Source organism: Pan troglodytes, chromosome 2 (assembly GCF_028858775.2).
Source record: "Pan troglodytes isolate AG18354 chromosome 2, NHGRI_mPanTro3-v2.0_pri, whole genome shotgun sequence".
NCBI classification, from domain to species: Eukaryota; Metazoa; Chordata; class Mammalia; order Primates; family Hominidae; genus Pan; species Pan troglodytes.
In genome coordinates, this window is record NC_086015.1 from 24094765 (window position 1) to 24107068 (window position 12304).

The 12304-nt window shown below is 39.2% G+C and overlaps 1 protein-coding gene across 2 annotated transcripts in view; it reads left to right on the plus strand.

Moving 5' to 3' along the window:
* KAT2B (lysine acetyltransferase 2B) overlaps nucleotides 1–12304 on the plus strand; it is a 114136-nt gene that overhangs the window by 60704 nt on the left and 41128 nt on the right. For both annotated transcript variants that reach the window (XM_009445018.5, XM_016940564.4), the window contains exons 5-6: nucleotides 425–606; nucleotides 10702–10893. In XM_009445018.5, coding sequence (XP_009443293.2) covers nucleotides 425–606; nucleotides 10702–10893 — 374 coding nt within the window. The remainder of the gene's footprint in view (nucleotides 1–424; nucleotides 607–10701; nucleotides 10894–12304) is intronic.

Sequence of the window (12304 nt, forward strand, 5' to 3'; positions counted from 1 at the left end):
GCAGCCTTTTGATTAGCATTTTTGTAATGTAAAAACAATATTTATCTAAGAACTGCATTATATGTGGGCTACTCTGCTGATAGTAAAGCAATAATTATTCTGCACAACAGTCATATTTTCTTGTTTCAGGGGTTTTGACCTTTTCAGTCCATGGTTTTGATTTTCTCCTTAATGCTTCAGGATTTCAGCAGGCGTAGAATCACAACTCACAGCCTCTCTGTCTTGTCACTTTTCATCCACTGTGATCTGAGGCAAGATTCCCTCTGGGGATTGCTATTTTCTTTTAGGGAAAAGGAAGAGATTTTTGTGAATAGAGAAATGTCTGTTATTTTGCTAATAACCACCAATCATGCTGGCTGTGTGGGTGTTCAGAATTAGTATGATTGCATAGCTGCATGAAGAAATTGCCTTCCCTCTTTTTAAGGGTGTGAATAACTTTGTACAGTACAAATTTAGTCACCTGCCAGCAAAAGAAAGGCAAACAATAGTTGAGTTGGCAAAAATGTTCCTAAACCGCATCAACTATTGGCATCTGGAGGCACCATCTCAACGAAGACTGCGATCTCCCAATGATGATATTTCTGGATACAAAGAGAACTACACAAGGTAATCAGATGCAAGTTCTTTTCCTTTGGCCCCATAAAGCCTGTTACAGACCTAAAATTCTACTTGACTCTATAAGTATAGGGCTGCCTAGTTATCATTATGACTCCATCAATTCAGAGATAATGTCTTTATAATTTAACTTGCAAACTCCTGCTTTTCATTGCTATCATAATATGTTGAGGTGTGAGGGATGTAAATCATCTATACCCAGTGTGATAGCCACTAGCTATATGAGCACTTGAAAATGTGGCTAGTTTGAATTGAGATTTCTGTGATTGTACCAAAAAAGAGTTTAAAATTGCTCATTAATACTTTTAAAATATTGATTACATGTAGAAATGATAGTACATTGGATACATTGGATTAAATAAAATATATTGAAGTTAATTTTACCTGTTTTTACCATTCCAGTGTGGCTACTAGAAAATGTAAAATCCATATGTGGCTTGTGTTATTTATCTATTGAATATAGTTGACTAGATAGGTACACTATAACTCTGAAATTAATTAGAGCCCTCACTCAAAAAATGCAATGACCATATAATGAAGTTAAAGAATTTTTTTTAGGCTGGGCATGGTGGCTCACACCTGTAATCCTAGCACTTTGGGAGTCTAAAGTGCGTAGATCACTTGGGTCGGCAGTTCAAGACCAGCCTGGCCAATATGGTGAAACCCCATCTCTACTAAAAATACAAAAATTAACTGGGCATGGTGTCACGTGACTGTAATCCTGGCTACTTGGGAGGCTGAGGCAGGAGAATCACTTGAACCCTGGAGGCAGAGTTTGCAGTGAACTGAGATCGTGCACTCTGGGCAACAGAGCAAGACTCTGTCTCAAAAAAAAAAATTTTTTTTTAAAGGAAAGATTAGCTTAGTTCCAGAACTGTGATGGAACTGATATCATTATACATATGATCTTCCAGGTTTTGTCCTTTTAAATAACATTTTACATTAGTTATAATGAGAGAAAATGTAGAATTTTGTAGCCTTTATGTCTCTTCACTTAATATCATATCAAACATTTCACAGGTTACATTATAGTCCATTGAGTTGATTTACCACAATTTACCTAACCATTTCTCTATTGCTGGACATTCAAACTCTGCAGATAGTCTTGGATTGAACATATATTTTCTTCTAAAGTGGAAATTTATTTTTATTGCTTATTACTTGCAGAATAACAGAATTGGTTTTACAAATCTTAAACTTGTACCATACAAAATATAAGGACCTACATTTATTTTCATCTGAAGGACTGTGACTTGGGTCATCCATTCTTTTCAACTTTTTTATAACTTTTCTATAACTTTTCTCTGTTTATATTTCAGAGGCACATCAAGCTTGCATCAGGGGATATTAGGGAGCTTTAGTGCCTACTTTTTTCCTGATTTAAAGTGGGCAGTAGTATCTTTTGATAGCCTGTCAAGACCACTTGTGCCCAGGTTATTTTCTGTAACAGCAGATAACATGGAAGAATTGTATAATTTAAAATAAGCTTTCCTCTCTGACGTTGACCTAGTTTCATGTGTAACACACCCTTTTCCTCTCTTTCTCTTCACTTTTGCAAATATATGCAATTTCAGTTATAAAGTATTTTCTCCTTAATAATTGATATTTATAGGAATTGCAGATTTCTTCAAAATAAGTTTTTAAATTATATCTTTATTTCTGTATCTTTCATTTTAGGATTTTACATTAACAATAGTTCTGTATTATTGAAACTCTGCTATATTATTGAAACTCTTGTTTATAATAAGAGTTGAGACGATAAGTCTCTCAAAAATATGTATTTTTTAATCCCGTCTGTGAACAATTGACAAAGCTGAATATTTGTCAAAGCCAGGGCCCTGAATGCATTTGCAACTTTTAACAGAGAAAATAATCGTTTCATCAAGAAAAAGGAGAATTAATTGTGAAGCAGCTTGGGAGACATTAGTATATTTTGTTTTATTTTTATTTTTATATTTTTTAGAGATGGTGTCTTATTCTGTATCCTGGGCTGGAGCGCAGTGGCATGATCATAGCTCACTGTAGCCTCAGCCTCCTAGACTCAAGCAATTCATCTATCTCGGCCTCCTTAGTAGCTGGGACTACAGGCACATGCCACCATGCCTGGCTATTTGTTTATTTTTTATAGAGATGGGGTCTCGCTGTGTTGCCCAGGCTGGTCTCAAACTCCTGACCTCAAGCAATCCTCCCACCTTGGCCTCCCAAAGTGCTGAGATTACATGTGTGAGTCACTGTGCCCAGCTATGATATTTTAGAAAACAGAAGAAAAATGCAAGGCAGCCTTTGAGAATTACTAAGAAATTGGTGGCACTTATGAATACTTAAGAAGTAGTAAAAATGGAAATTGGTTTGGATGAGTGCTGGGTTTGAATGGTGTGGGTCCATCTTTCCCTTTTTACTTGAGCTTTAGACCAGTCTCTGGTCTAAAGAGACTTTTGGTTTCTTTCTCTGTCCAAGTGTCATGACTTTTGTGAGTATTCCATGGGTGGTTTGTATGTAGTTTCTGACACACAGAACAGGTGCTGGGAAGATGCTCATCATCATTTTCCTCCCATGCACATTGTTCTCTAAAACTCAGTCACTGCCAATGTGGAGCTATTAAGCTAAAGACTTAAATGTATAATTGAGTGAGTGTGTAATTATTTGAATATCGCTTTAGAAATTAAGATAGCAGGGAATAGAAAAACGGCGAAAGAGTCCTTTATAGCCCAGCCTCCTGAGCCAACAGCTGAAGGCAAGAAGTGGAGTCAGACAATGGGAAAGAGAAACTTGCTGAGAGAAACTGAAATGAATATGCCCTAATGAGTTCTGAAACGTGCTGATTTCCAGGTGAAATGTAGACCAAGAGCCCCTATTAATAATAAATAAGGAAATGAAGGTAGATGACACCAGCCTCCCCCACGTCCCCACCATCACGTCATGTTGATGAGGAAAGGGAAGTAGAGAGGAACAACCTGTGAAAATTAGGAGAATCAATATTCGGAGTAAAACCTCACTGCCATGACCACATGGGGAATTAAAAAAACCACATACCACCACAGCGTGATGTCTCACTGATACTGATCTTCTCAAAAATGGGTAATATTACTGGCTGCAGGCACCAGCAGGCTTTATCTTGATGTTGCTGTAAGAGAACCTCAGGACCTATAACGCTGGTTCAGCTTATAACTTACAGCAGTTACTGTAAATATTAGAACAAAGATGTGCCAAAAATGTTTGCAGTATATCAGTCTGAAAATGAAGTTAAACAGGATTCTTTGTGGAAAAGACTGGACTTAGAAAATGATTGTGTTCATTACAGAGCTAACTTGTAAATATTTATTCCATAAAAATTAAAAGCAGACTGAACAGTAGTACTGCTTAAATTACTTCTCTGTTCTGAAGAAAAGAAAAATATAAATATTCTTTTTTTGTTGTTTTTTTGTTTTTTTTTTTTTGAGATGGAGTCTCACTCTGTTGTCCAGGCTGGAGTGCAGTGGCGTGACTCAGCTCACTGCAACCTCCACCTCCTGAGTTCAGGCGATTTTCCTGCCTTAGCCTCCCAAGTAGCTAGGATTACAAGTGCGTGCCACCATGCCTGGCTAATTTTTGTATTTTTAGTAAAGATGGGGTTTCACCATGTTGGCCAGGCTGGTCTCGAACTCCTGACCTCAGGTGATCTGCCTACCTCGTCCTCCTAAAGTGCTGGGATTAAAGGCGTGAGCCACCTTGCTCAACCTAAATATTGTTACATAAGTGTATGTTAACTGTACCTTATATATACTCCCAGGAGCATTGTGGTTATAGAAAAAAATGTGGGCAAATATTTTGAAGTTCCTGAATTTCATGATAGTACACTATTTAATGCCATGAAGAAATAACCTAAAAAGAAAGTGTCAGAGGATTATGACTTTTTAAAATACAACTGTCCAACAGTCTGCTGAAGGAAAGTGCAAGTAATTAGTCTTAGATTTTGAATTGTGTAGAACTTTTGAAAGTTGAAGCTTACCCCCACACTGGGGAGATGTTTCATAAGAATACAGAGCGGCTGTGTGCAGTAGCTGATGCCTGTAATCCCAGCAACTTTGGGAGGCTGAGGCAAGAGGATCGCTTGAGCCCAGGAGTTTGAGCCCAGCCTGGGCAACAGAATGAGACTTCATCTCTACAAAAATAAAAATAAAAAACTAGCTGGGTGTGGTGGCATGTGCCTGTGGTGGCATGAGCCTGTGGTCCCAGCGACTCTGGAGGTTGAGGTGGGAGGATTGCTTGAGCCCGGGAGGTCAAGGCTGCATGGAGCCGTCCATGATCCTACCACTGCACTCCGGCCTGGGCGACAGAGCACGACCCTGTCTGAAAAGAAAAAAAAGAAGAAGAAAAAGAATACATAGCAAGTTAGCTAGAACTAACTTGTTTTTGGGAAACAGTTTTATTTAGCCATTCTTCTATGATGTACAGCCTATTGCCATGTATACTGAGCATTCATTATTAGACATGTAAGTCTAGAACAGATTTATCAGGAAGCATGGAAAGAACACTAGGAAACAGGAGATCTGACTTCTAGTCTGGACTTTAATTAAGTAACTGGGCCTCAGTCCCTGTGAACTAGGGCAGGTCAGTTTATTCCTGAAAACCACAGGATTTTCAGTTCAGCAAGTCAGTAGAATGACATGGTCTTCTGTGTTCACATTTTTAAATTCTGTTCACAGAAGTTACAAATCATCATCATGATGTGAAAAATCTGGGAGTTATTTGAACAGTAAGAAAATAGCATGGAAATACCAGCTTTATTAGACATACAAAAATGAACGAACTATCATTTTGCTTCTTTTTAGTAGACCTGAAATCAGTCATGTAGGTAAAATCTTTTCCACAGTTACTTCTTTGGAGGAATACATGTGCTCATGCATGTCCGTTTCCTTCTTTCTGTCTCACTATGTGCAATAATAATATCAATCAATTTATTAAAACAACACCAGAAGTACACACACACACACACACACTCTCTCTCTCTCACACACACACACACACACATTGACTCAGCCTCATTGTCTTAATCTACAGTGAATTTAACAGATTACAAAATAAGATTAATCTTGGAAGTTAAGAAAAAGCTGGAAAGTATAAATTGAGGTCTATAAAATGACTTTGAGGAAATGAATGAAAGCCCATTATTTGAACATTTTTACTAGCTAATAACAATCTATGCTGTCTTCTACCCTGGGAAGATTGAATAACCTGTTAAAGCACTTTTGGATAACTTTTTAGGATTTTATGATAATATTTATAACCTATCATCTTTGTATCAGAAATAATGTCAGTCTTAGAGCCTTAGACATCTGCAGATCTCTCCTCAGATGGAAATGCTGTTTAGACTCTAAATCAGCACTGTCCAGTAGATATATAATATGAGCCAAAAATGCAAGCCAGATATATAATTAAAAATTTTCTGGTAGCTACGTATAAAATGAATAGATATAAGAAATTATTTTGAATTTTATGTGTGTATATATAGATACATATATATATATATTTTTTGAGACGGAGTCTTGCTGTGTCGCCCAGGCTGGGGTGCAGTGGTGCAATCTTGGCTCACTGCAACCTCCACCTCCTGGGTTCAAGCCATTCCCCTGCCTCTGCCTCCCGAGTAGCTGGGATTACAGGCATGCGCCACCACAGCTGGCTCATTTTTGTATTTTTAGTAGAGATGGCGTTTCACCATGTTGGCCAGGCTGATCTCGAACTCCTGACCTTAAGTAATCTGCCCTCCTCGGCCTCCCAAAGTGCTGGGATTATAGGCATGAGCCACCAGACCTGGCCAATAATATATATATTTTTTACCCAGTATATCAAAAATACCATTTCAGCTGGGAGCGGTGGCTCACGCCAGTAATCCTAGCACTTTGGGAGGCCAAGGCGGGTGGATCACTTGACGTCAGGAGTTCAAGACCAGCCTGGCCAACATGGTGAAACCCTGTCTCTATTAAAAATACAAAAATTAGCCAGGCATGGTGGCGGGCACCTGTAATCCCAGCTACTTGGGAGGCTGGGGCAGGAGAGTTGCTTGAATGGGGAGGTGGAAGTTGCAGTGAGTCGAGATCATGCCATTGCACTCCAGCCTGGGGCACAGAGCAATACTATGTCTCAAAAAAAAAAAAAAAAAAAAAACCACAAAAACAAAAAACCCACAAAAATATAATTTCACCATGTAACCATTGTGAAAAATTATTAAGGATGTATGCTTACTTTCTTAGTACTGAGTCCTTCAAACCTCCAAATCCAGTGTTTATTTTGCTTTTTCCTTTTTTTTTTTTTTTTTTTGAGTTGGAGTCTTGCTGTGTTTCCCAGGCTGGAGTACAGTGGTATGATCTCAGCTCACTGCAACCTTTGCCTCCCAGGTTCAAACGATTCTCCTGCCTCAGGCTGCCAAGTAGCTGGGACTACAGGCGCCTGCCACCGTGCCTGGCTAATGTTTATATTTTTTAGTAGAGATGGGGTTTCATCGTGTTCGCCAGGCTGGTCTTGAATTATTGACCTCTGGTAATCCACCTGCCTCAACTTCCCAAAGTCCTGGGATTACAGGTGTGAGCCACTGCACCTGGCCAAATCCAGTGTGTATTTTTCACACATCTTAATTCAGTAGCTAAATTTTAAACAGTTAAAACTAAATGGAGTCCTACTAGAACAATCAAGTTGTGTTTAATGGGAAAACATTTTACACTGTTTCCATTTAAAAGTAAAATTGAAATTGATTAAATAAAATTAAAAGTTAAACTTCTCACTCATACTAGCCACATTTCAAGTGATCAATAGTTACCAATGGCTGGTGGCTACTGTATTGGATAGCAGAGACATAGAATCATCCCCATCATCAGTGAAAGCTTTATTGGACAATAAATCTTTAAACCTTTCATTGCAGAAGATTGGACATATTTTGTTATTTTTAAAATTTAGGATCTGCATAACAACGTTTTAGTCAGCAATGGACCACATATAATGACAGTAGTCCTTTAAGATTATACCAGAATTTTGCTGTACCTTTCTATGTTTAGGTATATTTAGATATACAAATACTTACCATTATGTTACAGTTGTTTGTAGTATTCAGTACAGTAATATGCTGTACAGGTTTGCAGCCTAAGAGCAATAGACTAGACCATAGAGCAGGGGTCCCCCACCCCTGGGCCATGGTCCACCATAGGTCCTTGGCTCATTAGGAACCGGGCTGCACAGCAGGAAGTGAGTGGTGGGCGAGTGAGCATTACAGCCTGAGCTCCACCTCCTGTCAGATCAGTGGTGGCATTAGATTCTCATAGGAGCCTGAACTCTATTGTGAACTGTGCATGTGAGGGATCTAAGCTGTACATTCTTTCTGAGAGTCTAATGCTTGATGATCTGAGGTGGAACAGTTTCATCTGGAAACCATCCCTTCTACCCCCCAGCCATGGAAAAATTGTCTCTCATGAAAGCAATCCCTGGTGCCAAAAAAGTTGGGGACCTCTGCCATAGAGCCTAGGTGCCAAGTGTGTAGTAGGTTCTACCATCTAGGTTTGTGTAGGTACACTCTCCAGTGTTTGCACAATGATAAAATCACCTGACTCATTTCTCAGAATGTATTCCCATTGTTAAGCAAGACATGAAAGACACGACCATATTAATTCTTACAGATAGTCTTGTGATTGCCTAAGTCTCACGAAATTGAACTTCTGATTATGAAGATCTGTGACTGTTTAACTGTATAGTTTCATTACTAGTTATTTGATCTGACTTCCCCTCAGCCCCAGATAGATAGATAGATAGATAGATAGATAGATAGATAGATAGATGGATAGATAGATAGCATGTCAGTGTCTCATTCTGTCACTCTGTCACCCAGGCTGCATTGCAGTGGCACAATCATAGCTCACAGCAGCCTAGAACTCCTAGGTTCAAGTGATCCTACCTCCTCAGCCTCCCAAGTAGCTAGGACTATAGGTATGTGCCAATACATCTGGCTGATTTTTAAACTTTTTGTAGAGATGGGCATCTTACTATGTTGCCCAGGCTGGTCTTGAACTCCTGGGCTCAAGCGATCTTCCTGCTTGGGCCTTCCAAAGCACTGGGATGACTGGTGTAAGCCACCATGCCATGCCTAGCCAGCCCATTCTTTTAACTTAATTAAGTGGCCACAGACTAACATCTAGCAAACAATTGGCTTTGAAAGCAATGAATTTCTATATGAAACACCTTATGAATTACAAAATAAATGCACTTTATAATTTTTTTCTGCTACCAAGATCACTGTTTCAGACAAAAGACAACAACATTAACACTTAAGATACCCATTTCAGTATTGTAAACATAAACAACATTTGGGTGTAAATTATTAAAGGAAAAAAGTTGAGAGAAGACATAGAAATAGTAGCAGAAATTTTAGGTTAATTTTTAATGTAGGCAGATGAACTAACACTAATGAAAGCTTTTTCTCCAAAGGTGAACCACTGCCACAGCCACCACCATTTCCACCACTAGCACACATACAGTCGAAATATTTTATAATGCAGAATAAGATTTAAAAAAAAAAGTCAGGAGCATGAATAAATTAATATTATTCCTCTCTTCATTAAAGGGCTCAAAGTTCATTGGGAGCTTTTTGTAGCAGCTTGGGCGCATTAGAAAGCTGTCTCCCATTTGAAAGGAGAACAGGAAAGCACATAGGGAGGAGAGGTTTGATTTTTGGAAGGCAGTCCTTTCCTAGGAGAGGATGATTTGGGTCTGCTCTGAAGGAATAAGAATCTGTGGAATAATGCTTTTTGACCTTTTCCTCGTTTGGTGCCACCCTCCATGGCTACCACTGTTATATTTATGTTTTTGGGTCCTGGGAAATTCACATCTTCACTTCTGGGAGATAAAAAAAAAATAGGGTTGTCTCAGTTTGGTAGCTCATGCCTGTAATCACAGCACTTTGGGAAGCCGAGGTGGGTGGATCTCTTTAGTCCAGGAGTTCGAGACAATCCTGGGCAACATAGTGAAACCCCGTCTTTACAAAAAATAAGAAAAAATTAGCCACATGTGGTGGTGCATGCCTGTGGTCCCAGCTGTTTGGCAGGCTGAGGTAGGAGGGTCACTTGAGCCCAGGAGGTAGAGGTTGCAGTGAGCCGAGATTGTACCGCTGCACTCCAGCCTTGGTGACACAGTGAGACCCTGTCTCAAAAAAAAAAAAAAAAAAAAAGAAAAAGAAAGAAAAAGAGGTTTATTTTTGAATAGACTTTTACTCTCCACTGTATGTTGGCCGAATGCACTTTCTAAATTAGATGACCTGTATTGTCAGTGTACCCTAGAACTGTGGTCACATCTCAAGAAAAGTCCTGGCTTCCCTCTGGTCTGGGTCCTCTCCAGCGTCGTGCAGTGATGCTGAGGTGCATTTTTGACTTTGAGTCTGAGTCATTGAAAAATGTACCTGGGCGACAAATGGTAGAAGCTTAATACTTCCTACATTTTTGACTGAGTTTTAAACAGTCCTGAAGATCATTATCTTCCCACCAAACCTCCGATAAGTGCTGTGTAGGCATTTTAAATAAATCTTACATTTTACTCAAAGGACTAGGTGGTTAATTCTGATTCTTTCACAAAAGGGTCTTCCTCAGCTTCTCCTTTAATTTTTTCTTTTATCTAAACTACCATTAATGTGCCAGTAACTCCAGTTATACTATACACTTTATATACAGTATTTCATTTAATGCTCACAAGAACCCAATGAAGTAGGTATTATTGTTGTCCCCATTTTACAGGTAAGGAAAGAAAGGCTAAATAGCGTAATCAAATTTTCAAAGTTATGCAGCTAGTTAAGTGGCACAGCTGGAATTTGATCCCAGGGGCTGTTTCATTCCAGGACTCACTGTATGATGCTGCAGAATAAGGTGATTTTAACAGAATTAGACACAAGTGGTGATGTAAGGGTAATCTAATTGCATTCCCAAGTTTCACTAGCTGGCAGGGATATTGTTGCTTGTTATTGCAGGCCTAGTTTTTTTCTGCTATAGTTAATAGTACGAGATAAACATAATTGAATATTTCTGATGACCTGGGGGTTTACGGGATATTTATGGTGCTTGACTTCTCTTGTCACAGGTGGCTGTGTTACTGCAACGTGCCACAGTTCTGTGACAGTCTACCTCGGTACGAAACCACACAGGTGTTTGGGAGAACATTGCTTCGCTCGGTCTTCACTGTTATGAGGCGACAACTCCTGGAACAAGCAAGACAGGAAAAAGATAAACTGCCTCTTGAAAAACGAACTCTAATCCTCACTCATTTCCCAAAGTAAGGGAGAGTTTTTGCTGGTCTTTGTTTGATCCCAGAGCTTGAGGTTGCTAAATACAATGCCAAAGCCTGCATAAATAACAAGATCGGAAATGATAGAAGAAACATTCCAAGGGGGTGGGAGAAAAGACCCTCAGTTCCCTTTGTGAGTCTTCTTGGGTATTTTCCAGTCCATTTATTAGCCTGACTTTGGGTTGACTGCCGTCATTGCTCCCTTATCCCCTCCTCGTCCTACCTGAGTCATTGTCTCTGACTCACTTAGAATGGGGCAGTGCTTTCTTTTGTATATTCAGCGGCCAGGAAGCTCTAGGACGATGAGGGAGAATGTTTAGGTACATTTTCCAGCCACTCAGAAATGGTGCAAAAGAGCTCAAGTGGCTTTTTTTTTTTTTTTCCCATTCAATTTCTCCAACTTTTTCCAAGCACTGGTGAACCATCCCTGCCTCAGCTATAGTAGACTTGCCCCCACTCTTTGGAAACTAGACTGCAAAAGCAGGGATGAAGAGGAATAGAGAGCTCCTTCAGCGTGATGAACCTCTATACTAAATTTCTTGTAGAATAGGCATACTTTGGTGCTCCTTGCTTCTTGCACCTGTCAGAGCTCCAAGGCATAAATGATCATTTAAATATTTTAAATGGAAGGAAATGCTGCAAAGCAATAGAAAGTTGCAGTGCTGCACCATTGGCCTTGGAAATGCATTTTTAATGCTAAAAACCAAAAATTTAAGCTAAGCAGTTGGATGCTGGTGAGATAGGCCAAGGGTGCAGTTGATGACTTCTCATGGAGCAGTAACAGTGAGAAATGAATGAGACAATTCATTCTGTGATTATCATTCCGCCTAGATCAGCGCTTGGTCAGGAAGGTAAAAGGCGTAATTTGAAAAGGCTGGCTAGGTATGATATAGCCTTCCTTCCCCATGCCATTCTGAACTGCTGATGTAGAGAATAGAATTTGAGAGGAAATATTCTTTGATCAAAGATTGATGAAACACTGTTTTGTTTGAGAAACTAGATTTTTATTATTCAGATAGTGTTATTAGATTATGGAATTTTTGTCTCAGTGAAGATAGAGTTTTAATTCATAACAATAAGTTAGGTTCAAAACAACAAAAATAAAATGGTTTTCTGACAGAATTTGACTGAAGATTCCTTGGCAGTTTAACCCAAGTCCTAAACCTTAGATAGATGTCATGGGTAATTCTGATGGGCTTTGGCCAAACACCCAATATTTGCACAAATATTTCAACAACCTGATTGTCAAATTTTTCTTTAGAGAACCAGTACATGAGACTAAGTCATGACATGAACATTTTGTTGTCCTCTGTGGAGGGAGATTCTGAAGCACTTAAACTGCAGTTTAGATGTTGCTCCCAAAATGGGTTATGAAATTAGGGCACACTCATGTATTTCA